The sequence below is a fragment of the Aegilops tauschii genome, chromosome 7, assembly GCF_002575655.3.
Source record: "Aegilops tauschii subsp. strangulata cultivar AL8/78 chromosome 7, Aet v6.0, whole genome shotgun sequence".
Classification (NCBI taxonomy): domain Eukaryota; kingdom Viridiplantae; phylum Streptophyta; class Magnoliopsida; order Poales; family Poaceae; genus Aegilops; species Aegilops tauschii.
The window spans coordinates 196665675-196693345 of record NC_053041.3 but is presented as its reverse complement, the minus strand read 5'-3'; the positions used below and the strand labels follow the sequence as shown (position 1 = coordinate 196693345).

The 27671-nt window shown below is 49.0% G+C and overlaps 2 protein-coding genes across 2 annotated transcripts; both read right to left on the bottom strand.

Annotated features, from left to right (window-relative positions):
* Nucleotides 1–1010: 1010 nt before the first annotated feature.
* Nucleotides 1011–3849, bottom strand: LOC109763503 (diacylglycerol O-acyltransferase 2D). The gene is made up of 9 exons (XM_020322351.4): nt 3298–3849; nt 3070–3144; nt 2871–2956; nt 2563–2669; nt 2305–2460; nt 2082–2168; nt 1761–1858; nt 1583–1670; nt 1011–1348 (listed from the first exon to the last, which is right to left on the bottom strand). Exons 1-9 carry the CDS (start codon nt 3540–3542, stop codon nt 1247–1249), a joined length of 1044 nt encoding a protein of 347 aa, XP_020177940.1. The 5' UTR covers nt 3543–3849; the 3' UTR covers nt 1011–1246.
* A 10268-nt stretch (nt 3850–14117) lies between these two features.
* Nucleotides 14118–16530, bottom strand: LOC109763506 (uncharacterized protein At2g39795, mitochondrial). Its single transcript, XM_020322354.4, has 3 exons — nt 16152–16530; nt 14869–15209; nt 14118–14562 (listed from the first exon to the last, which is right to left on the bottom strand). Exons 1-3 carry the CDS (start codon nt 16437–16439, stop codon nt 14403–14405), a joined length of 789 nt encoding a protein of 262 aa, XP_020177943.1. The 5' UTR covers nt 16440–16530; the 3' UTR covers nt 14118–14402.
* Between the last annotated feature and the right edge of the window lie 11141 nt (nt 16531–27671).

Sequence of the window (27671 nt, the reverse complement as noted above, 5' to 3'; positions counted from 1 at the left end):
AGATGGGCTCTAGGCCCATGTAGCAATTTCTGAAAAATCTCTAAGGGCCCATGTGGGTTATATGGCACTAGGTGTAGTGGGAAGTTTAGTCCCACCCCGGAAGTGGAAGAGGAGTTGGACCTCCTTATAAGGGTTTCTCTTCTACATGCTATTGGAGCTTGAGAAGAGAAGAGGCCCTCGCGCACTCCTCCTCCGCCGCCCGCCTCGCCACGCCGCGCCACGGGTTGCGGGATTGAGCCGAGCCGAGCTTACACCTACGCGCTTATTTTTACCAGTCACTAACGGAGAGTTTTCTGACAGCTGGGCCACGATCTGAGACGACTCGGACGTGGGTCGAGCCCACGTCTCTCCACGCGGCTGCGCCTATATAAGTGTGCGGTGTCTCCTAACCCTAGCCGCCACGAACAGATCACATCTGCTCCACGCCCACCGTTGTTCCCTTGCTGCTGCTGCCGCCGGTGACTCCATCCCGTCCGCCGCGTACACGGTCGACGGGAGAGCAGGTCTCCGAAACCACGCCCTTCTGGTTCCTGTACGGGGTGAGGGGCGAATAGGTTTTTGGGCAGCGATTACGCGACTGCTCACTTCCGATCGTTTACTTCCTCTACGTCCGCGTCGCCTTCATCATCACCATGTCCACCGACGCCGAACGTGCCGCCGCCGAGAAAGCTGAAGCTGACAAGAAGGCCGCCGAGGACGCCGCTGCTGCCACCAAAGCCGCGGCCTCTGTATGGCCTACTGAAGGGTATAACTCGTTTATCCCGCTCCTACTGTTTTCTGTTTTAGCCATGCTAGCGTTATACGTAGATCTTTCTGCAATTAGCGTAGTATGTGCTACTTTGACTGAATATCAGTATGCGATCATATGTGTCAATGCCATGCTAGTGATTTACTCGTGGATTAATTTAATCGAGAAATTGCCTATTTACTCAACAAGTAACATAGTCTAGGAATATGTGTATGTTACTCTCCATTGTGGATAGTCTAAAAGCAAAGAACGAACCAAGATCTCCTCTGAAGGATCGACTTGCACGAGGCTTTATATTATGAGCAACCAGTGGGAACTGACAATTCTGTTACAGGAAAGGCGCCGTGTGATCATCAACACTTGCCAGTACCAACATCATGGCCTGACAACTCGGACAAACTCCAGCTTCGTACTAGTGATCGTGCAATGATCAAACAGGCCGCAAGCGTCGCCGAATTGCCGTGATATTACAAGCCACTTATTCTCCACAAGAAAGTGTCATAGGACTCTCAGATGGAGGCCAGGATATCCGGCTTTCGTCTTGTACTTCTCAAACAGTTCTTGCAAGGCGCCGACGAACTGTCCGTGCACTTCGTTTATCTGTCGACAATGAGGAAACTTGTTTTTAGACGGCTGAAAACAATGTGCAAACATGCTTTTCTTGGTAATGAGATGGTAAAAGAAGTAATACTGCTACTGTTACAGTGTAGGGGAACATGCAGAGATGAACTATAAGATTAGTCCTACAAGTAATCAACTTATTTTCCTCTTCTAGCTTTTCAGTAGATTGACAAAATTGTTCCTGGCAGCAGTTGCGTGATTATGAGTTTTCACCTCATCAATGGTAGGCAGAGGATTTTTCTTCAGCTCAATGGGTCTACCAACAACCACATGCATAGGTGCCGAGAAAGCGATCGGTGTCCTGCATTCAGATGTGCAGGTAGATGATGAAGAGCCATCCAAACCGATATTGCAAATTCAACAATAAATATATTAACACGCAGGGAGTTACCCATATCTTCCCCAGAAGATAATAGGAGTAAATTTAAGTGCTCTAGCAATGTTCACAAACAATTTGCCTCCCGGCCTCCACCACCTGTAAGCTTTGCTCTGACCAGATGATAACAACAGATAATCAGGATTGGTAATTCTTCAGGAATGTATTCAACGATAAGAAACGAAGAACAGGGTTGACTTTGCAGGGACATGACCCTAAGCATATTCCATAGCTTCCTTGTGTGAGTGGCATATGTTTTCAAGTTTGGGAAACTCAATTTTCTTCAAGTTTGCTTTCAACATTTTACAGTTAAAGCAACCAAATGTTGCATTTTACCTGTCCGAAGCAGAAAACAGGGACTAAAGGGCAGCCAGCCTGCATAGCTATCTTGACAAACCCTTTTCTTGAATTAAGGAAAGCAACCTGCAAAACACGCAAGGGTTGGACAAACTTAACTTTGGAAGAGTGAGTAATAAGATTATTTTAACTCAGAAAGTCAATGCTCCTCGTCAATGGATGATACAAGAAAGGATGTCATCCACGTGTCACAAGCACAAACCTCGGAATCATGATCCATATGAAGAATCTCCTGTATACCGCCAGGCACTACAACGCAGCTGTAACCAGCTGCAAGGTAGGAGTAGAAATTCTTCCTCGTTGCAGCAATCAATCCTATCCATGTCCATATTTGCCTCAGGAATGGGGTGTGGAACACCTAACACAAATGGACCATTGAACAGAGTAAAGAACACAGCCCTGATCGATTGAATTAAATTAATCAGCCGCATTGTGCTGCAAGCAAATTCAGGGAGCTTACCGCACTGCTCGCAAGGACTTTGAGCTTAGGCAGAGGCATAAACCCGACATGATTCGCCAGAGCCGCCACGCCGATCGGCAGCACAGAATGTGGTTCATAGCCAAACACTGCAAACATAGCACACAAGTTAGCCAGGCACAGACTTTCTACCAAACAGATTTCTGTTTCTTTGCCCTTTTGATATCGTCAGCAGCAAGACTGCCGTTGAATCGTCGGCTGAAGACCGAATTAGCCCGGGAAATCTAGTAAAGAGCTAGATATGATGATCATTGCATCCATATATGGAAACTGATTCAGAGGAAGCTCACCGTAAGCCCTGCTGGAATCGAAGGCGTCGTAGTCCTCCACATGCAAGCTGATCGGGAAGTAGCCCATGGCGTACTTGCATATGAACCTGCGACCGCAAGCATAGCAGAGCCATCGGTTGAACATCCAAGAACGAATAAAACCGAGCAAATTGTAACAATTTGCAGAATAATGGAAGGAAGTCGGTTGAGAGAAATGGACCTGCCGATTTTGCGGCCCAATTTGTCCTCGTCGTTGAGGGGGATGAACATGAAGACGAGCTGCAGCGCCACCACCCTGCATCATAATCAAGAAAGGAGTCAGCACTGACCCATGGAAGATGAAAGAAGCAAGGAAAGGAGATGCTCTTTGGCCTCCTGCTATGCTAGTGCTAGAAAGAAAAGAGAATAAATAAAGGAAAAGGAAGGATTGGAAAGGGACGGGACGCACAGGGCGGCGAGGCGGAGCGGGAAGAGGAAGAGCGAGGCGAGGATGAGGAGGACGTTGAAGTGGATTCCCCCGAGCCAGAGCGCCAGCGCCGCGATCGTCCGCGGCAGCGAGTAGTTGGTGCCCCGGAACACCGTCGCCCCGCCCTCCTCCTGCTCCTCCTCCTCCTGCTGCCCCTCGGCCAGCGGCCTCTCCTCCTTCCCCACCACGCCCGCGGGCACGTCATCCAGTGCGCCATTAGCGCCCATGTTGCAGAGGCGGGACGGAAGGGGGGAGAAGAAGAAGTTCCTGGTCTCCGCCGCTTCCTGCGCGGCGCGGGCGGGTGTTTCTTCCTTGCTCACGCTCCGCGGAGGCGGGCGGATCCGTCCGGCAAAGGTGCTGCTGCTGCTGCTTACGCGTTTGGTGCGGTTGCGCCTCGACCGTCGGATATGCGGTGCGGTGCGGTGCGGTGCCTCGGATGGAGCACCGCGTCGCGTCTTATAAAGCCGATTCCCGTCTCGTTGTACGGGTGTCGTGTGCGCGCCGCATGCGCTCGACGTGGCGGCCCGCGCCCCGCCGCGCGGCTCGTTTCTTCGCCCCCGCGGGACGTCACGGGTTGCTTCGCCCCGCCCGTCCGGTCGTGCGTGCCGCTGCTATCTCTGAACGGCGGGGTTGCCCGCCAGATGCCACCGCTCGCATGTCGGCCGCCTACGCGCGAGCACGAGAGGTTTCGGACGACCGGAGTGGGCGTGGCTGCCTGTGTCCAGTCGGGTCCTGCCGAGCGCGCCGGACGTCCGGTCGTGCGTGCCGCTGCTGTCTCTGGACCGACCTCTGACTTGCGGGCTGCCACTGTGGTGGTAGAGTACTGCGCTGCTAGTGCCGTGCCTCGCGAATCGGGGTGCACGAAAGCGGGTGGGACGGGAGGAATTTCGGAGGAGCAAAAAACGTAAAAGCTGTACGCACACAAAGACGTTCTACTCCCCTCCACGTAACATCTTTGGAATTCAACGCGAATTTGGGAGATACGATTCTTTTTTTCTCATTTTTGAAACCAGGGAGATATGATTCCAACGTGCGCGGTCGTAGGATTGAAGCACAAGAATGCCGTGAAGAATAATTTGTCGACTAGAGGCGTTCAGAAACGGTCTCTATAAATTAATAAACCAAGAAAATAATCGCACTGTTCCTGTGTACGATTTTTTTCCCCAACTGGCCAAGGCGCCAAGCTGCCAGCGGTGGAGAGGATCAAGGTGGTGTGGAGTGGGTTTTCTGGACCTAGGGGACATCTGAAGACGTGTATATACGGCTAAAACATAGTCGTTGCACTCTTCATTGGCCAGTTTGTCAATTTTTTGTACACGCCGTATACAGACGTGTTTAATTTTCAAATTTTACATGCATATATTTCTATATCTATATAATCCTCTACGCGCATGAATTTTTTTATTTTTCAAAAATAAAAATGTACTTACATTTTTGAAAAAATCCTTGTCGGATTTGGATGGTCCGGTGAGATAATCTGAGGTGTTGTCGGGTTCGATTGTTTCTTTCCAACCTGTTTTTGAAAAACTACTAGTGTCGACACACAATCTTAATCAGATATACTTCCTCCGTCTCAAAAAAAGTGACTCGGCTTTGTACTAGCTTTAATATAAAGTTAGTACAAACTTGAGTCATTTATTTTAAGACGGAGGGAGTATTTGGCAAAGACCGTTTGCATTAGCATATCGCAATCACAGTTTTGAAGAGCAGGATTAGCTATCATTCTTCTACAAATTTCTTTCTGTCTTTTATGACCTTTGATGCGGCTTTGGATAAGGTGTTAGGCGAGGTTGGCGTGGGTGTATTTTTTAACAAGGACGCAAAATTTGCCTCTTTTTATTAAATATAAGAAGAGAGTATAATAAGTACATGACCTAGATCATAGACAAGGAAAAACAAATGATTACTCTTGTGACGTGATGTAGACCGACCCCAGCTTATGCTTTAATACATGCAATAATGATCGGTGTCATTGTGAAATTAAGCACAGTAAAACTGAGCCTAAAGCGAGCTCTCTCACACCCTCAATGTCTTTGGCCAACGGATTTCGTGTGTGATTAGTTTCTGGCCATCAGATCTTTCTCTAAGGATAGTTTAGCGCGATTTGGGCTGGCTGTCCTAATAGGCCGCTATTCTGGAGACCTTTTCGGAGGCCTGTGCTTAATTGGTTTTCTACGGGCTGCTATGCAAGCCCATTTGTGTAACCCACGACGGTCCAATTTTGTGTTGCCTTCTCCGGAATAAAACTGTTTGCTCCACGCAGCACGAAACGGATCAGTCGTGCGGCAGAGAGGAGGAGATCCTGCGAGGGGAACCAGGGCGTGTTTGGTTTGAGGCCTGGGGGCTGCACGTCTGGCCTGGGCTTTGCCTGGACCCTGCCTGGTATTTGTTTGGATAGTCCTGGGAAATGAAGCATCTGCCTGGCCTGGGAGTCCATGCAAGGTGATTAGCCTGGTCTAGATTTATAAAATAAAAGAAAGAAACATGCTTGCTCCAGGCAACCTGGTTAGGCTCGTCCAGGCTAGCGAATTTGGACGCCCGGGCCTGCCTGGAGCAGCAGCATGGGCTTATTAATCATAGGGCTCAAGGACCGAGGCATTTGAGAAGGAATCAATTCGTTGTGTCAGACAAAAGATTGACTTTTTAGCGCTCATCAGGCGAGGTCGTCATCCAAACGGGGCTTCGCTCCACTTGCCTAACCAGGCAATTTTTTCCAGTTTCTCAGGCATGTGCCAGGCACGAATATTTCCCAGACGTGGTGTTGAGGACACCAACCAAACTGACCCCCAATCCACGAGCGCACGAGGCGGGCGATTGGTCTTCTGACCAAGATCCTTTCCGTTAAATCCAGCTGATGCGCGCGGTGCAGATGGGGATCCAGCGGACTCGTGCGATGCGAGTGACTCAAGGGCCAGCCGAAGCAGGCGATCTATCTGCCATGCCAGGTGGAGTACAAGGGAGGGGATGATTGTGTAAGACGTGTGTATTTCTTTCGATCCATATCTTCCGAAAGACTAGCATGGTGAGGGTGGTCTTGACTTTACTCTGGCTCCTAGAGGATGAGTCATCGCAGACCACCTTGTCATGACCGAGTGAAGTTGGCCCAGTAGTCAATACTCAAAAAATCAAGCCCAAGCCAATGTGAACCATTTTCCAAATGCAGATGCAGTGGTGGTCTTTGGTTTCTTTCTACATAGCTCAAAACTCATATTTGGCTATCCTCTTCTTTGGAGCATAGTTAAACAAACCGAACCAGTTAGATTCAGGTTTTCACCGGTCGACCGCCGGTTCCTCGGTCAAGTGGTGACAAAAATGAAATATTTATGTTATTTTTTCAGAAAAATTGACCTCAAATCAAATGAATACACATAATATTGAATGTAACCCATTAATAAATCATAAAGTGTTGCTAGCCTAGTTGGTTATCGGTCCTTTAGCGTGCCTCGGCTCAAGGTCAGGGGGTTTATGAATATTTCTCCATATTTCTTTACTAAAATACCAATGCATCCTACAAAAGGGATAGGGCGCCGATTTTCAGTTATTCCGGTCGGACTGCATGTCCTGTATGGTTATAGAAACTATGCTTTGGAGATGTCCAACAATCCAGACTTTATCTTGCATGATAAGCCATGCAAAGAATTTCCATTTTGGCAGCGTCCAATTGTTTCAAATGACGGGCCTGTTGTCACAACAATTCCTTAAAATTGTGCATGATATGCCGAAGAGCTAGATAAATTGCCACTAGAGGTGAGATTTCAAGTGTTAGTGTTAGTAACTTTATCACTGAGGTTAACCTCCTGTGGAATTGTCCAAGGGGGAAAAATCTTACAATTGGGCTACACTGATTTCGGTGGAGGTGTTTTTGTTTCTTATCCAAGCCTCTCCCCACCTGACACACTTAAAATTCCGATTAGTTTCCTTTGATACTGCGAAGATGTCCAAGGCAATGTCCTTTTGCTTGTGACCCCAAGCCATGGTGCATGCCATATTTTATTGTTTCACCATCTTCAAGATTGGGGGTGGCTATAAGAGAAGAGGATGACTTGTTGTTTCTATTGTCTTGGAACCACATCTACCGTGAGCACCTGCATGCGTGGAAGAGTTGGAATTTGCATTAGTGTGGGTACGGAGAGAAACCATATTTGGAATCAGTTTGCATTATGTAGCATATGAGCTTGCGCAACTTGCAAATCATAATAGGCATTTTGCAATGTGGTATTTACCTTTTCCATCACTTTGGAACGTCAACTAAGAGAGGATTGTCTCATCAACGCCGACCGAATAAGCAGGCCTCCTACAGGACGCAACCCAGCTTGGCAGGAAGGCGCACATTCTACTGTTACCATATCGGAGAATTAAGAAACCTTAATTTTTAGCGCTTCAAAGACTCAACGTCACAACATGAACACCGTTAACGGCGGTAAAGTGGAAGCACATAGCTCGTCAAGATGGAAAGCGAGCTCGTTTTCAACTACAATGCTGAAGACAGACTCGCATAGGCCGGCGCGCAAGGTAGTGTCATAAGAGTAGAGGGCGACATAGAACGCCTGGCCCTGATCTAACTCCACTTGCCGTCCTAGAACTTGACGAACTGTCCGGTAGCCGACGCGACAACGTTGATTTGATGGTGTTTGTCGTGAACTCTAAATTTTTGAATTTTTTTGTTAAAAATAGTTCAATGTAATGGCGGTTACGATTTGAGGATATGTCTACATAAAAATTTAAAGAGTAGTGATAGGTATATACCAGTGACGGAGGCAAAAGACTTTTTTTTTGCGGGAGGAGGCAAAGGACTAGCTGTAGCCAGGCTCCCCCATTATCCCGTGTATGTGTACACATGTGCTTGTTTTGCTTTTACCTGTCGGATTTTCGGAAAAATATAGGTATTCATATATAATTTGGACCATGCTGTCAAAAATTTGACTCATTTGCTTCCTTTATTTATTTTTACGAAAATGATTCAGATCTATTATGAAAGTTCACTTGAAGTAAAAAGCACCTCAAATATAATAAAAATTACATCAAGATTCCAAAACCACTGAACAAGCCCTACTGCCGGCAGAACGAGCCGCCGTTGCCCCTATCTTTGATTTGGTGTATACTAGCACATATGCCCGTGCGTTGCAACGGGAGAGAAATTATTGTGCCCACTGTACATGGAAACGACCGTCATCATGGTATAATAAAATCTGAAAGTGCCACCTAAATATGTTTGTACGTTGCAGCGGGAGAAAAACTCACCTCACTCTCCCATCCTAGTAAAAAAATGATGATTTAAGCCTAAACACGGCCTAAAACATAAGAGATGATTTGATTTACGATACACATAAATTATTCCCAGATGAATAAAAATTGGGTGCTTTCAACAATCAGTACTATAGAAAAGCTAACCTTGATTGATCAATGTGAGCTTGCACGGGTAGTTGTTCAGTTACTTCTTTGCATATACCAAGATATGCAAATTAGCACAAGTAAGTGTCAGTTTTCCTGAAAGCACGATGAAATTAATAATATGATTTTGGCCTTGAAGATGACAAAAAAAGTAATTCTCCTTGAAGATGAACAAAGAAAGGTAACATGCATGCCAATCTGTATTGCACTGAGAGGGTCCCAATCCTTGCAAAATATTTCTCTAGCACATTTCGAGTTATGCAAAATCCATATCATGTCAGATAGAAATACATGAGCCGGCGAAAAAACAGAATTGAAGGAATATGAAAATACCTCATTTTCTCCTCCTTGTAGAACAGTTATTTATTGTGTAGTCAGTTAAGCTATGAAAACCTGATGCATGGACGCTCAGCTAGGAAGAGCAGAAAAGAAAAAAAATCAAGTAGCTATTAATAAAAGACTAACTTGACTCATTGAAGCTAGGATTGTGCACCTATTAGTTGAATCAGTGCAAGTTCTCAAGGAGCAATTAATCCAGCCATGTAGTCACCGCCGGTTCGATCCACCAACCTGCTTGATATGTACTCGTGTGTTTAGCTGGGAAAGAATCAAGGTAGCCGGCACCCTGCAGCTCGTAGCTAGTTTGGACTCCCATGTATATATTTTTGGGTCAGGTTACGACGTGTGGCAGGCCACTTCGCTTTTGTTTCAATTAAGTTTCCTTTAAAGGTACGTCCTGATTTTGTTCGTAATGTCTCGGTTTTCTTTGTTTGCACGTATGTTTGTCGAACGGACAAAACTAAAAAAATAGTGCACGTAAAATACTTAAAACGGGACGAAAGAAAGCGGAACCAAATCAAGAATATCTATTTCCTTTAATAGTAGGTGTAGGTGTATAAGATGTAATCGGTTTGGATGCACTCCATCCTAATTTATAATAAGACATGCAAAAAAACTGGACCGGCCATTCTTTCTTATGCGGGAGAAATCAAGAAAGTGATGATGCGAGAGCGAGTTAAGAGTCGGGCTTTGCCCCATAATAGACACTGCAACCACGAGTAATACATAGAGCTGGCTTTTAAAAAACATGAATTGAAATTGTTTAAGAACCTAGCACCTACGTACTTCACATGGTCCAGGCAAATAGGATCGGCATTGAATACAAAGAGGAATATCTGAAGGACGCGTGATCTAGCGGAAGCAGATAAGGGTTCGCACATTTTATACGCATCGTGTCTTCGTACGAAAACAGGGTCACACCTCACCGTCGCTGGACGGTGACATATTTTTATATTTGTTTTCTATTTCTTCTTCAGGAATAGGATGTGTACAACTTATTCCTGTGATCTTATCTGATGATATCCTTTTGATCGGAGACACGAGGGCATTAGGTTGTTTGCTTTATGTTTCATCAGAGACAATGGATAAAGTTTTAGAGTTTTATTTTAAATGTTTTTGCTTGGTCTTAACTTCAATTTCTTCACCAGGAGGATTTTTCAAAATAAATAAGTAAACTTCCTCACCAAGAATCGAGTGGAGTAATACGAATAATAAGTTGACTCAAGTTCGTTTCTTTTGGAAGGCTGCTACAGATACAGAGTAAACACGGATGGCACTTTTAAACAGTCTTAGGTTATTTTCCTGTTGCACGCAAATTAGCAATTCAGCACGCCACGACATGATACCTGGAACAATGACTTCTTCATCTTCTCAGGTTGCCAAAAGTATCTAGCAGAGGCCAGCATGACTGAGAGCATCTCCATCCATTCGGCCTCCTAGGACGCCGAAAAAGAACAGTCTGAAAGCGAGCCGGCGTTAGATTGACACGTGGGGGCGACCTAGCTCTCAGTCGTCGGCCCACAGGTCGCCCCGGGTTCGGCGACTTTCCGTACGAAATATGCGCAAACTCGGCGATTTTTGAATGAACTCGGCGAAACTTCATTAAAATTTGTAAAAAAAGACGAACACATGCAAACTACGTCTGAACTAGCCTAAAAACTACGCCAAACTACGTCTAGCCGCCACCGCCATCACCGTCGCCACCATCTACATGCCGAGGAGCCTGTAGAAGCGGGTGTAGTCGCCGCCGTCGCCATCATCGTCGGCGGCGGCGGCGGCGCGCGGCTTGCTCGGGCTGGCACCGTCCCTGCTGCAGCCCTGGCCTGGGTCGCCGAGGCGCGGTGGCGCGCTGGACGGCCCGACCTCGTCCTCCTCGTCGTTGTCGAGGACGATGACGCCGCCTTCCTCGCGACCGCGGCGCCTGGCCTGGAGCTCCGCATATGCCCGGGGCTGCCGATGCACCTGCTCCCGGACGTAGTCCTTCTTCGCCCACTTGAGGGCGGACTCGTCGTCGGGGGCTGCCATCTCGACGTGCTCCGGCTTCACCGGGAGCAGCCCAGGCTCGGGCTTCGGCCGGACCAGGCGGAGGGAACGCCTCCCCTCAGCCGGAGCAGGCGGGGAGGGCCGGGCACCCTCGTTGATGACGAGGGCGCCGATGCGGGTGCGGCGCCCGAGCGGCGTCTCCTCCGGCTCGGGTTTGACGGGGCGGAGCGTGGCAGGCGAGCCGGAGCCCAACGACAAGGACGACCCCGGCTCCATCCGCCGCGACGTCCAGGAGCTGCCACGGCGGCAAGAGAAGGACGGTCGCGGCGGGTACTCGAGGCGCGGCACGTTGCCGCACTCGATGTGGTCGAGGACGGCCTCGAGGGTGCAACCTTGAACGCCCCACCACTCGCGCCGCCCGTCGGCGTTGAAGCGGCCCCGCGGGATGACGCTGTTGGCGGAGGCGATCTGCTCCTCGCAGCGGCGCTGGAAGTACATGGTCCAGAGGGTGTGGCTATCAACGGCGTAGCGCGGCTCGTTCCGCTGCTCCTCCGTCAGGGAGGAGCGGATGCGGGCGATCTCGGCCCGCCGTGCGGCCCCTTCGGGCACCGGTGGCACCGGGACACCGCCGGCGCTCAGCCTCCACGTCCCCGGACCCGCATGTCCGGGGGCGCCGGGTACTCCGCCTCGTACAACAGCCGCGCCTCCGCCTCCTGAAGGTGGCGGCGGCCGAAGCCGTTCGCCGCCGCGCCGTCGCCTGGGTACCTCTCGGCCATCTTTCTCGTCGGCGGGAAGGGGGGAGAGCTGCTTTCTACGATGGGGAGGGGGGGGGGGAATGAGAGCTGCGACGTCCACCGGCGGGAAGGTCGCCCTTTTATAGCCGTGGCTGGGCGGCGACGGGCTGCATGCCGGGCGACGCGTGGCTGGACGCGCGCCGCGGTGTGTTCACTGCGCCGCCCGTGAGGCATCAATGGAGGCTGACCGGCGCGGTAGCGCGGCAACCTTCGCATTGATTCCCGCGGGAATCGAGGTGATGAGGGCGACGAAGCGGTGTGTCGCTGACTCGGCGGGCCCATCCGCTTTCATGCCAAAACGCCTCGCCCCGGCGCCCCCGGGCGCCCCCCAGCGCGCCAGGTTCGGCCTGGGTCCGCCGGCGTCAGTTTCGGCCTAAACCGGCGAAAAACGGGCTCCCGGGGGTGCGACTGGACCGATTTTTGGGCGCCGGCGCGGCAAAATCGCCTGGGGAGGGCCTGTTGGGGACGCAGCTGGAGATGCTCTGATATCAGGATAGAACCGAGCGTTGCTTGGGTGCCCACCAGCGTTTGAGTCCTCACATAGACGCTATGTTCTCACGTGTTTCTTCTATAAAATTACGAAAATGCAAAAAATCTGACGTCGGATTTTTAAACATTGCAAATCAGATATTCTCCATGGCCATTTATATTAACGCTAGGATGACAAATTTAAATCAAATGGGAACAAGAATCCGGACTACACCTTTTCGTCAAATGTAGATTCACCCTTCGTCTTTGAAATTTGATATATGAATGGTTCCACCTTGAAAGCCTTGACACATCAACATGGCACCTCGAGGACTCGATGAAGGGATGGCTAGTAAACCGATCAAGCAAAAGCACTCCCAACCATAAAGCCATGGTCTCCCTCACAATGCTAATTGGTTGGACCATTTTAAACGAGAGGAACACACGGGTCTTCCGACAAAAGGGCAGGCCTCCAATATTATTGCCCAACAACATCAAGTGTGAGCCCATCCTTTGGGTTACCGCCGGGGCAAAGAAATTGTGCACCATTATACCGAGAGAGTAACAACCTTTTTGGTTCAGGTTGTGTAATTCAAACTCTATGAGGCAAATCTTTTGCCTCGGTTTTGAAAAACAAAAGGATGGCAAATTTAGTTTGCAAGCCAATTTTTTGGCGAAAAAATGAACTGAGATGGATATACATGCTCACGAACTAAACTTGCCATCCTCGATGAACGTAATTTATCATGAAAAAACGTTCAATTTGCCATGCCCAAAAATCCGACATTCGCTGAATATTCGGGTCCTACTAAAACGAAGGGCTGGTCTTAGTTTTTGATATCTTAGGGGTCTCTTCCATCCGTGCTAAGAGCATCTCCAACATATGCTCAAAAGTTTGGTGCCCTAACAGTGATTGTAGGTGATGATAGAGAAGGTTTTGGGGTGCCAGAGAATTTTCGCCATAACTGATGCCTTCAAATTGGTGTCGCAATGAAGGAACTCAGGGGCGGGCGACAATCATAGTCAAACAGGGGCAACTGGCGGTTGGAATCGACGGACCCGGTGGCAGGATCACGGATCGAATGACAGCGGACAACGGGGAGGCTGGTTTTGGGCGACAACTGTGGTAGGGGCGACATCAGGATGTGGCTCGAGGGTGGAAACGGGCGGCAGGGTGTCAAGATGGCTTGTGGCATCCAACAGCATAGGGTGGTTGGAATCAAAGGCTGCGGTGGCGGATATAGGTGGGGAATGATTACCTGTGAAGTTGAGGGTTCACGGGGCTGCGTTTTGGTTTTGCAGCAGCCACTAGCGTTGGTAGGAGATAAGGCAGCTGCTGAAGCTGCATTTTTTGGGTCAAAATGCCCTAAAAGACAATCTTTCGGGCACGGCCGCAGTTATTTTTTTTGTCACGATCACAGTTTTTGGGTGTTTGTTGGAGATGCTGTAAGTTGCAAACTCTACATCTCAGCCTTGATAGCATCAACAAAGAAATTTGACGTAACACACTATCGCATCAGGCGGAGATGACACTCAGAACTGTCAGCTGACACAGTTGAAGCAGAGAAAAACTTCAAGGAATTGTTTTCCTTTGCTGCACAGCTAATTCTGATTTTTAAGTTTGCTGGTTCTCCGGTCATCATCTCACGCGTACGACTTGAACAATTAGGTACCACGAGGTCAAAGAAGTAGCAGCCAAGCATAGACCATTTGGCTACTTCAGGAGTTCCATCACGTCAGCCTCTTCCTTTCTTGGGATACAAACTTGTATAAGCTTGAATCTAAATGGCTTGCAGGTTAAACTATTCAACTCATGTCCACAGACAATTATATCTCAAATCATCCCCTCATGGTTCTAGAACGTACGTAGCAATATACTCACGGCTGAAAATACATGAACTGATCATATCTGAACGGATCACAGGTTAAACATCGAAAGATAAGATGCCAAAACTTTTCTACAGCTAAACAGGTCCAGCAAAATATAAATCCAGCTCAGCGTCCACCGAGACTTGGTGTGCCAGAAAGCAAGGCACAATTATGATCAGACAGGTTTGACATAGAGCACCAGGCATGTTCTTTCTATTAAAAGAGAATGACGGGCAGTGGCACTCATTTCTCGATGAACTCTCTCATGTTCTTCAACCAAACCACGTACTCCTTCTCATCCTTGCTCATCATGTACTCGTGCAGCCAGTCATGCAGCGAGTGCTTGATCCCCCTCACCTCAAGATACCTGTGAAAGGACTTCTGCAAGCTCTCGTCCAGATCACTGTAGAAAACAATGAGCAAGTAAACGTCAGAAGAAACCATAAGATGCAATGCAGTTTACTAGTAGTCATCTAAGTACTTGAGCAAACAGAACATTAGGGTGAATAATCAGCCAGGGGAGAAACACATACAAGAAAGTAATGTCATGCTTGAGCCATTTCGTGGAAAACAACAAGAAATTTGTGACCAGGGATCCTTGAAAGTATACCATTTTGTTTTATTATGATTCAGCAACCATTTGGTTGGCTTATTTTGATGCTTGAAATTGAAGAAATAATATAAGTTAGATAAGAAAAATTGAACTTACGAGAATTGTGGCCCCTCATATGCATTCTCAGTAAACTTGGCATCGCGATTCAGCAACCTCATATTTTCAATTGCCAGTTCATCATCATTAAAGTTGCACTCAAATTCCAGGATTGAGCCTCCTGGTTTCTCAACAGTGACAACCATCTGAAGTGCTGGCTTAAATGAGTCATCATCATTCTCAGCACCAGAGTCCTCATTGTTCAAATCTTCCTCAGTATCAAAATTTGTGTAGACAGTAGCTTTAATAGTCTCTCCTGCAAGCTCTCTTTTGAGAACGATGGACTGATCACCAGGGTTATCAATTATCTCAAAGGGGAAGTCTTCTGGTGGATCAATTTGCTGTTAAAAACAATTCAAAACAAATATTTTGGTCATGTCCTTTTTCAAAAATATCAGAGTAGTGTTTTACAGACAAAGGTTCTTTTGAAGCAAAACTAAAGCATTTCTTCCTATTAACAAGATGAAACAATCAAGTACTTGCAAAGCATAAGTATAACACAAGGTATAGTACGCGACATCAGTCTATGAAACCCATCTTTACATCATCGCAGTATAACACTTTATCACATTGACATATACCATATACTGGAGTTTATGGACCTCAGAGAGCAATTAATACTACGCAAGGTACATTTCAAACGTTCACTTACCTGAATAAACATTTCAAATGTGCACAAACTTCATCTAATAATGTCCAATTGACTCATAAATACTCCCTCCGTCCCATAATGTAAGACGTTTGTGTCAAAAAACGTCTTACATTATGGGACAGAGGGAGTAGTTTAGAAGGGGAATGACTTGAACATCTGAAAAGTTGAGCTATCAAAGTCAAGTTTGTGAACCTATTGGATTGAGCTGGAGCCTGGAGCATCCAGCACCGGCCAGGATCTCGCAACCAGGTTTTGTAATATACCAACAATATTTCCTTTTTACTATCCATACCACTACCATTTTAATTCTTCAATCCTGAATAGTCACCATTACTGACTAATTTGAGATGCGGGGATGAGAGATTCCCAGAGTAGCTGTTCACTGCAGGAGCAACAATCACGGGCATAGCTAGTACTACTACTTTACCACATAAAAGACTAAACAGTCTTGCATCGACAACCTTAATTTTGGTTATGTTCCTAATATTTCCCAAATACGCGGTATCAAGGCATTTACTCCGGTATTCACACCACAAATAATAAAGCCCGATCGTGGATAAATGGAGTCATACTACTATCTCGAAGCAACCAAAAGGAAATGCACGGGCGGTGGTTAAGGAAGCCAAGATACCTGCGCGGAGCCCTCCTCCGATTCGACGACGCACTCGATCTCGGAGTCGATGACCCGCCTCAGGTTCTCGTCCGGGGAGATCTTGGAGGAAGACGCCGGGGACTGCGACGACAGGAAGCGGCGGGCAGTGGTCCCTGAAGGGGAGGCGGCGGCGGGGTGGAAACGGGCAAGCGAAACGGGCGCGCGGGACGTCGCGGAGGAGTGGGCGCAGCGTCGGGATAGGGTGGAGGCCCGCGACGAAGAGGCGGCGCGGCGGAGGAGCCTGGCGGCGAGGGACGCCGACGACATGGCTCGGGCTTTGGTGTTTCTGTGGGGATCGGACGACGGCTGCTCGCTGCGAAGTCTAGGGTTTTGTGGGGTTTAAAGGGCTGGAGGCCGAATGGAGAAGACTTGGGGAAAAGGTAAGAAATAATGGAGCGGTGGCCCAACCCAGTGCACTTGAGAATGACCCTCCGGCCCATAGAGCTCAGTCTTCATTGTCTTTTTCTTTTGGTGGGCACATAGAGTCGAGTACGCAGAGCCCCTCAAAAAGAATAAAAAATGGAGTGGAGTACGCAGGTTCCAAATAAAATCCGCATGTTTATGTGGCGTCTGCCCGAGAATCCATCCTGACGTGCGAGCTTCTTCACCATCGTCATATTGCAACATTTGCGGCATGCTTGTTGTGCGGTGTGGTAGATTCCTGGAGGCACGTGCTCCTAGAGTGCACAATGTCGCGATGCATATGGGCTCTCTCCTCTAAAACATTGGTGGAACAAGTGAGTCTCCATGATGATCTAAGTGCCAAGAGTTGGTTGTTCAAAATGTAGGCCGCATTATTGCATGCAGAGTTTACTCGTCTAGGAGTTATTCTTTGGGCAATTTGGAGCTCGAGGCGGAAGGTCATACATGACGACATATATCAAACGCCGCACGCCATTAGAGCTTTCATAAACTCTTTTATACCTGATTTGAAGGCTCTGGAGAAACCTACTGATGGAACTAGAAGGGTTGCACCGGCCATGCCAACTCGTTTGATTGCACCACCGAGGGGGATGTGTAAAACAACGTGGAAGCTGCTCTTACTCGGAACATGCAAGCAGGTGTTGTGTTGTTGCTATTGTGTGTAGGGATAGCCTCGGGAACTATATGGGGGCCTCGACGATCACATTTGTTGGGATTTCAGACTCCACAACTCAGCTCTAGCAGTCTTAGAGGGATTGACACTGGCGGACGATCTCTATGAAACGGGCATTTATGTTGCATCTAATTGCAAGGTTGTTGTCGAGGATATCAAGAAGAAGAGTGGACTTTCTTATGGAGCGAGCATACAAGAAAATATTGATCACTGCAATTCTTTTGCTACATGTTCGGTTAGCCATGAGTTTAGGAGCTCGAATACCGAGACTCGCAATTTAGCGAATCATACTCTCTCACTTGAGGTTGGCCGCCATGTTTGGTTAGGCACTTTGGGTGATCTTACTTTCGTCCCTGTAAACGTCGTGACGAGTTAAATAAAAGCTTCGTGAGATTTCAAGGAAATATGCCCTAGAGGCAATAATAAAGTTGTTATTTTATATTTCCTTATTCATGATAAAGGTTTATTATTCATGCTAGAATTGTATTGATCAGAAACCTAAATACATGTGTGAATACATAAACAAACACCGTGTCCCTAGTGAGCCTCTACTTGACTAGCTCGTTGATCAAAGATGGTTAAGGTTTCCTGACCATGGACATGGGTTGTCATTTGATAACGGGATCACATCATTAGGAGAATGATGTGATGGACAAGACCCATCCGTTAGCTTAACATAATGATCGTTCGGTTTTATTGCTATTTGTCATGGGATTATCACGGCAGATGTCCTAGTGCAACGACTTAGTCGTGGAGCCATCACAATGAGATTAGCTTAAAGGGGTTAAGCGGGACAAAGGACACAGGGAGTTTATACTGGTTCGGCCCCTTGCGGTGAAGGTAAAGGCCTAATCCAGTTTGAGGTGGTATTGCTTATGTCTCGATTACTAGGGAGCGAATACGCTTGACCTAGCTTTCGATCTCTCGTTTCTTGCCCGTAACTCGCCGCCAGGTCGTCCCTTTATATACACAGGTTGACGCCCGGTGGCTTACAGAGTCCCGGTCGGCTCATAAACGTGTCTGGCCCGGTGACTAATTACAATTGCCTTATGACATGGTGGTTTACACCTACGGGCCTTAAGTCGCCTTTGGGCCTTGAGCTCTTCATAAGTCATCCTCATGAACCGCCATCTTTGATTCCTTTATGGGCTTTGTCTTGTGAGTCGCCATAGGTATAACCCGGCCCCTCCTGGGCGGGTTAACTATATAGCTATATCCCCAACATTAGGCCCCAGGTTGATTTGAACTTGTTCACATCAATCTTCAATCACTTAGAAAAATTTCTTCTTCATTACCTTCACGAAAACTTGTAACTCGCCGTGACGTCATCTTCTGGGATCACGGTAACCTGTCGTGACGTCACCTGTCATTAATTTTACACAAAGCCAAAATCTTTAATGTATCTCCTCATTTTTAATGAATCTCCAAAAATTGAGGTGTCTGCACTATCACATATCTGTTTTTGGACTCCTCGATTCCCGCGCTTGTCACTTATCCATTTGCCTTATAAATAGGGTCGGGGGTTTCTTTCACTCCCCTCCCGTGCCTCTTCGTCTTGTCTTCCACCTTGCGACGCCCTAGCACTCGTGCTCTGCCGCCGCCGTCGACCTTCGCCTCTGCTCCGACAACGGCTGATGAGGACATGTACCTAGGGTAGGGTCACAGGCCTGACCTAAATACCCTCCCCAAGGACATCACTCTAAAGCCAGAAGCATTCAAGGGGTACCATCACCCACTCGACCAGAAACATTTCCACTCGGAGGAATCAAGATCACTCGACCGTAACAAGAAACACTCGACGGACAGAAGACCTAAAGTCACTCTACACAGCAACGGTCGAGCATTAACTCCTAGAATTAATAGCCATTTATAACACTTTATTACGGACGTTACCAGTAACGCCCCCCTCTTGATGTACCTTAAATCCCTTGTAACGTGGGCTGGCCGGGGTCCTGGCGCACTCTATATAAGCCACCCCCTCCACATGCACAAGGGTTCGCACCCCCAGTAACACACACGCATATAATCCAGTCGACCGCCTCCAGGCTCCGAGACGTAGGGCTGTTACTTCTTCCGAGAAGGGCCTGAACTCGTAAAACTCGTGTGTACAACTTCTCCATAGCTAGGATCTTGCCTCTACATCCCTACCCCCCATTCTACTGTCAGACTTAGAACCACGACAGTTGGCGCCCACCGTGGGGCAGGTGTCTTAGCGACTTGTTGGAGAAGTTGCAATTTTTCCGATCCCCGTCAGCATGGTTTCAGGCGGAGGATTGGCCGAGGGCCGCGAGATCCGTCTCGGCGCGCTCGTGTTCATCGCCGACGACTCCGCTTGGCTCCAAGAAGCTCCACTCGATGTCGAGGCGCTCCCCGTCCGCGGGGCAACACACTTTCGCGCGTGCGTCCGCGGCGTCCTCCTGCAGCAGCCGTCGACCCAATATCGGTCGACTCCGGTGGCGTCTTCACTCCCTGCCGCCCGCCGGCACAAGCGTTCCGGTCGGTCGAGGCTCCAGCGGTGGGTGAGGCACGCGGTGGCTCACCAGTCGGCCACCCCCCAAGTCGCGACAATCGAGCCCGACAAAACTCTCTATGGCCTGTTCGACTGGCTCTGTTGAGATCGCATCCGAGTGCGACAGCAGTGACCCCGCGGCGGAAGTCCTGATGGTCAACGGACCGCGCAGTCCTCCTGGCTTCCCCCGCGACGACGGTAGTGATGGCGGAGGCGATCCGTCGCGTGTCCACGAGGAGTACCGCCCCGAGCCCCTCTCTTCGCAGCAGAGGGAAGAGCTTCGCCGCCGTAACATGGATGCACTTCACACTCCTATCGTTGGAGAGACCCCCGAGGCCCGGGCCTTGGAGGAGGTGCGCCTGGCCAACTTGGCTGAGCGCACTCGACTGGAGAATCTCCAGCACGCACTCGACGAACATGCTCGGCAGCGAGTTCCTGAATCCAGTAGACGACAACTTTTTTCGCCTCCAACCCAGGTATATCGAACTCCGATCCAGAATCTCACAGCTGGTGCCCGAATAGCAGAGTCGATTCAGCCTTCCCAGTCGGAGGCTGGTAGGGGTTTGATGCAGATCCGGGCTTTGCTCCGGGCGGCGGGGAGCAGAACACAACAGTGTCACAGTCTCGGAATAGGATTCATAGTAGATCTGTAATGGCAGACACAGTTCAGTCGGCTCACAGCCCAAGATCACCTCCAAGGCGTGAGGGACGTGGAGATCGACAGGATCAGTACAGAAACCGTGAGCAGTATGATCGTCGTCGAGTACCCACGCCTCCCCCAAGGAGTGGGTCATACGCGCCTCGGCAACACGATGACAGGCGCCCTCACAGTGGTGGGCAAAGGATTCCAGTCGACCCCCGGGAGCCGGGCTTTGACGCGAGATCCATTCTCGTTCAAGGTCTGGTTGACAGGAACAGAGCACACAGAGATGGCCACGATAGAGATTACCTGACCGGCAGCAGGGTGCATGTTTCAGGTCCCGAGTGTTTCAGCAGAGCCATCAGAGCAGCAGTGATTCCTCCCAACTTCAGGTTGGCGACTGGAGTCAGCAAGTTCACTGGTGAGTCCAAGCCTGACACTTGGCTTGAGGACTACCGAGTGGCTGTGCAGATTGGTGGTGGCAATGATGAAGTGGCCATGAAGCACCTTCCTCTGATGTTAGAGGGCTCGGCCAGAGCGTGGTTGAATCAGTTAGCACCTGGAAGTATTTATAGCTGGGAAGAGCTTGCCCGAGTGTTTGTCAGAACATTTGAAGGTACATGCAAACAGCCAGCAGGGCTAACAGAGCTACAGTCTTGTGTGCAGAAGTCGAATGAAACTTTGAGAGATTATATCCAGAGATGGATCACGTTGCACCACACGGTGGAGAATGTGTCTGATCACCAAGCAGTTTGTGCCTTCAAGGAAGGCGTCAAGTATCGAGAATTGAATCTGAAGTTCGGTCGGACCGGAGATATGTCTCTGAGTCGAATGATGGAAATTGCCACCAAGTATGCTAATGGTGAAAAGGAGGATCGGCTCCGGAGTGGCAAGCACAAAATAGTCGCCCACAAAACCGGGGGAGGGAACTCCAGTCGGAAGCAGAAGCGTAAAGCCGAGCCAGCTGCTCCCGGAGAAGCCTTAGCCGTGACTCAAGGAAAGTTCAAGGGGAAGCCCAAAGGGCCATGGAACCCCAAGAAAGTAAAAGATCAAGATGGAAATGATGTGTTGGATTTACCATGCCACATTCACACCAAAAAGGATGAGGAGGGTAATCCCATTTATCCGAAACATACCACTCGACAATGTCGGCTCCTAATCCAGCAGTTCCGAGAGAAACAGCCCAAAGAAAAGGAGAAAGAATCGGACAAAGTTGAGGATAAGGAAGAGGACGATGATGGTTACCCCCACGTCAATTCCACTCTGATGATTTTTGCTGATGTTGAGAGCAAGAGTCGACTGAAAGTCATCAACAGAGAAGTGAACATGGTCGCTCCGGCGACGCCCAGTTATTTGAAGTGGTCTCAGACTGTCATTACATTCGACCAGTCTGATCACCCAACACACATAGCCACCCCTGGGAGGCAAGCGTTGGTGGTCGACCCAGTCGTCGAAGGTACTCGGTTGACTAAGGTTCTGATGGATGGTGGCAGTGGCCTTAATATACTGTATGCGGAGACCTTGAAAGGAATTTGCATTCCAATGTCCAGACTCAGTGAAAGCAATATGAGTTTCCATGGAGTTATTCCTGGCAAGAAGGTTGAGTCACTCGGCCAGATCGCCCTCGATGTGGTTTTCGGTGATTCCAAGAATTACCGCAAAGAAAAGTTGACATTTGAAGTTGTGGATTTCCAGAGTGCTTATCATGCTATTCTGGGCAGGCCGGCTTATGCACGTTTCATGGCTCGACCATGTTACGTTTACCTCAAATTGAAGATGCCTGGTCCTAAAGGAGTGATCACTATCACTGGCAATCGGAAGAAGGCAGAAGAGTGCTTCCAGAAGGGCTCAAAGATCGCCGATGCGCAAATGGCAGTAGTGGAATTACAGGAGTATCAAAAAAATGCAGATCCGAGTGATTTGTTGCGAGCTAAGAAGCCTGCCACGGATTCAGCATTTCAGTCGTCTGGTGAAACGAAGCCGATTCATATTCACCCGACCGATCCCAATGCTGCTCCGACTCACATTTCGACAACACTGGACTCCAAATAGGAAGAAGCGCTCATCTAGTTCCTCCGTGAGAACTGGGACATCTTTGCATGGAAACCTTCTGACATGCCGGGTGTTCCCAGGGGGCTGGCTGAGCACCGTTTGCGAGTCGACCCAAAAGTGAAACTAGTCAAAGAACATCTTCGACGGTCCACCGTACAGAAGATAAAAGCAATCGGTGAAGAAGTGGCTCGGCTCCTAGCAGCTGAGTTTATCCGAGAGATTTACCACTCCGAGTGGCTAGCTAATGTTGTCATGGTCCCCAAGAAGGACGACTCACTTCGCATGTGCATTGACTTCAAGCATATCAATCGGGCCTGCCCGAAAGATCACTTTCCTCTCCCCCGCATCGATCAAATAGTTGACTCGACTGCAGGGTGTGAGCGCTTGTCCTTTTTGGACGCTTATTCCGGGTATCATCAGATCCGACTGTATGGACCCGATGAGATAAAAACAGCTTTCATCACTCCGTTTGGGTGCTTCTGTTATGTCATCATGCCATTCGGCCTGAAGAATACTGGAGCCACATTCATGAGGATGATTCAGAAGTGTTTACTCACTCAAATCAGTCGGAATGTGGAAGCATACATGGATGACATTGTGGTCAAGTCGCGTAAAGGTTCCAATCTGTTGGCTGACCTTGCTGAAACTTTTGCCAACCTCAGAAGGTATGATATCAAGCTTAATCCATCAAAGTGCACATTCGGAGTTCTGGGCGGAAAATTACTCGGTTTTCTCGTTTCCGAACGAGGGATCGAAGCCAACCCAGAGAAAGTTGGTGCCATTCTCCGAATGAAACGCCCTGTGCGTGTGCACGATGTCCAGAAGCTTACAGGGTGTTTGGCCGCCTTAAGTCGATTCATTTCTCGCCTCGGTGAAAAGGCATTGCCTCTTTACCGACTGATGAAGAAGTCTGATAAGTTCGAGTGGACTCCTGAAGCTGATGCAGCATTTGCAGAGCTCAAAGCCCTGCTTTCCACCCAGCCGGTGCTTGCTGCCCCAATCAACAAAGAGCCTTTACTGCTTTACATTGCAGCCACTGGACAAGTCGTCAGTACAGTACTTACGGTCGAGTGGGAAGAAGAAGGAAAAGCCTATAAAGTTCAGCGCCCAGTATATTATGTTTCTGAAGCTTTGACTCCATCAAAGCAAAGATATCCACATTATCAGAAGCTTGTTTATGGGATTTATATGACCACAAAGAAAGTTGCACATTATTTCTCTGACCACTCCATTACAGCCATCTGCGACGCTCCATTATCAGATATTCTGAACAACAGAGATGCAACTGGTCGAGTAGCAAAGTGGGCGATTGAACTCCTTCCCTTGGATATTAAGTTTGAGGCAAAGAAAGCTATCAAGTCCCAAGCAATAGCAGATTTCCTCGCCGAGTGGATCGAACAGCAACTGCCGACTCAAGTCCACTCGGAGCACTGGACCATGTTCTTTGATGGTTCCAAGATGCTGAATGGTTCCGGTGCTGGGGTGGTATTGGTATCCCCCCGAGGAGACAAGCTCAGATATGTTCTCCAGATTCACTTTGATTCCTCCAATGACGAAGCAGAATATGAAGCACTCTTATATGGGTTACGTATGGCCATCTCACTCGGCGTCCATCGCCTCATGGTCTACGACGACTCAGATTTGGTAGTCAATCAAGTGATGAAGGAGTGGGACGTCAGAAGCCCAGCTATGACTGGTTACTGCAATGCGGTGAGGAAGTTGGAAAAGAAGTTTGATGGGTTAGAGCTCCATCATATACCCCGACTGAAAAATCAAGCAGCCGATGATTTGGCAAAGATAGGTTCCAAGAGGGAGGCCATTCCCAGCAACGTGTTTTTGGAACACATTCATACACCTTCAGTTCAAGAAGATCCTTTCACTGAAGAGCCCCCGCAGCCTAAGAGTGCCACAGATCCGACTGAAGTCGAAGTCCCAGCCGTGGTCGACCTGATCATGGAGGTTTTGGTCATCACTCCCGACTGGACAGTGCCATACATTGCGTATATCCTTAGGAAGGAACTCCTAGAGGATGAAGAAGAGGCTCGACAGATCGTCCGTCGATCCAAAGCCTTTACTGTGATCAGAGGACAACTGTTCAGGGAAAGCGTAACCGGAGTCAGCCAGAAATGCATAACACCAGAAGAAGGTCGAGTGATCCTCAACGACATCCGCTCGGGGACCTGTGGTCACCATGCGTCCTCTCGGACCATTGTGGCCAAAGCATACCGAGCCGGATTTTATTGGCCACGAGCAAATGAAATGGTGAAAGATATAGTCGACAAATGTGAAGGCTGCCAGTTTTACTCAAATATGTCCCACAAGCCTGCGTCAGCCCTGAAGACTATTCCACTCATCTGGCCCTTTGCTGTTTGGGTATTGGATATGGTTGGACCCTTGAGGACTGGTAGGAGCGGCTTCACTCATGTGCTTGTAGCAGTCGACAAGTTTACCAAATGGATTGAAGCCAAGCCTATCAAGAATCTTGAAGCCAGTACTGCCGTCAGCTTCATCAGAGAATTGACATTCAGATATGGAGTTCCGCACAGCATCATCACTGACAACGGGTCAAACTTCGATTCTGATGAGTTCAGAGCCTTCTGTGCTTCCCAAGGCACACGAGTCGACTATACTTCAGTCGCCCACCCCCAGTCGAATGGACAAGCAGAAAGAGCAAATGGCTTGATTCTCAAAGGACTGAAACCCCGACTGATGCGTGATCTCAAGCACGCAGCAGGCGCCTGGGTCGATGAACTTCCATCAGTTCTTTGGGGATTGAGGACAACCCCCAATCGGTCGACTAGCCGAACTCCATTCTTCTTGGTTTATGGAGCTGAAGCTATTCTACCGAGTGACTTGCTTCACAATGCACCCCAAGTCGAGCTCTTCTCTGAAGATGAAGCAGAACATGCCCGGCAGGACGCAGTCGATCTCCTAGAGGAGGAAAGAGAGATGGCCTTAATCCGGTCGACCATTTATCAGCAAGACTTGCGTCGATTCCACGCCAGAAACGTGAGGGGTCGAGCCTTTCAAGAGGGAGACTTGGTTCTTCGAGTGGATCAGCAGAAACCACACAAGCTCGCCCCTGCTTGGGAATGTCCCTTCATTGTCACCAGAGTTCTCCACAATGGAGCATACCATCTTTACAATGTCGAGCATCAAAAAGACGAGCCACGGGCTTGGAACACGGAGCTGCTCCGCCCCTTTTATACTTAAGTACTCATTCGGATGAGATGTAATAAGAAATACCTTTGTAGTTTGTTCATCAAAGACCAGAGCTTTACAGTCTTCCTAAATGGTTGTTGTTGCTTTTTTTGCGTCTGAAATCCCCCAGTGGGTGACTTTGCCGCGAATCCGTTTCGCCTAAGTTTGAAAAATCCTACCGAGTGATGAGGAAGCCTCTCACTCGGGGGCTTAGCCACGAATCCGTTTCGCCAAAGTTTGAAAAATCCTACCGAGTGATGAGCAAGCCTTTCACTCGGGGGCTTAGCTGCAGTCCAGTACTTGCCTAAGTTTGAAAAATCCTACCGAGTGGTGAGCAAGCCTCTCACTCGGGGGGCTTAGCTGCAGTCCAGTACTTGCCTAAGTTTGAAAAATCCTATCGAGTGGTGAGCAAGCCTCTCACTTGGGGGCTTAGCTGCAGTCCAGTACTCGCCTAAGTTTAAAAAATCCTACCGAGTGGTGAGCAACCCTCTCACTCGGGGGCTTAGCTGCAGTCCAGTACTCGCCTAAGTTTGAAAAATCCTACCGAGTGGTGAGCAACCCTCCCACTCGGGGGCTTAATTAGCTGCAGTCCAGTACTCGCCTAAGTTTGAAAAATCCTACCGAGTGGTGAGCAACCCTCTCACTCGGGGGCTTAGCTGCAGTCCAGTACTCGCCTAAGTTTGAAAAATCCTACCGATTGGTGAGCAACCCTCTCACTCGGGGGCTTAGCTGCAGTCCAGTACTCGCCTAAGTTTGAAAAATCCTACCGAGTGGTGAGCAACCCTCCCACTCGGGGGCTTAGCTGCAGTCCAGTACTCGCCTAAGTTTGAAAAATCCTACCGAGTGGTGAGCAACCCTCTCACTCGGGGGCTTAGCTGCAGTCCAGTACTCGCCTAAGTTTGAAAAATCCTACCGAGTGGTGAGCAACCCTCTCACTCGGGGGCTTAGCTGCAGTCTAGTACTCGCCTAAGTTTGAAAATCCTACCGAGTGGTGAGCAACCCTCTCACTCGGGGGCTTAGCTGCAGTCTAGTACACGCCTAAGTTCGAAGTCCATCCCCATTCGCAAGGACGACGAGGTGCAGGTCGACTGCAACCTTCTCCTTCAGAGCTGCGCCACAAGTACAACGTGCGCTCCATCCCTATCCGCAAGGACGACGAGATGCAGGTCGACTGCAACCTTCTCCTTCGGAGCTGCGCCACAAGTACAACATGCACACCACCCTTATCCGCAAGGACGACGAGGTGCGGGTCGACTGGAGCATCAACCTCAGAGCTGCATCTCAAGCACAAAGATTATTCCGTGTGAAGAACAAATTCCACTCGAAGACAAATACAAGCATATTCAGAGATAAATCAAGTTCAGATAAATCCTAAAGTTCAAGACCACGTATCAAAGTACTCGGGAATTCAGCCCGAAGGAGTTTAACGGTTACAAAATCACTCGGCATTCCGAGGCAAATTTAAGGCAGAGCATAAAAGTTTGTTCACTCCGCAGGAGGAGGGCTGGCAGGCTCGACGAATTCGTCCAGGTCGATCCCGTCAGCAATCCGAGTGGCGGCAGCAATGAAAGTCTCCATGAAGGACTGGAAGTCATGCCTCTTGGTGTTAGCAACTTTAATCGCCGCCAACTTCTCTTCCCAAGCTTCTCGACAGTGGACGCGAACCAGAGATAGAGCCACATTAGCGCCGCACCGGGCAGAAGACTTCTTCCATTCTTTAATTCGACTGGGAGCTTCATTGAGCCGAGCCATCATAGACTCGAGGTCATTCTGAAGTGTTGCCATGGGCCAGAGAGCTGTGTCAATTCCGCGACATCACGACTTTCAGTCGGGCGAGATAATCGACAACACCAGTGATGCGGGATTCCAGTCGGAGCACGTTCATGGCAGCTTCATCCTTCACTGGAGAGTTGATGGGGTCCAAGCTTGGTTCAATTCGCCCGGTCTCTTCCTCGAAGTCCCGGCAAAACTCTGCATACACAATTCAAGGGTAAGCCAATG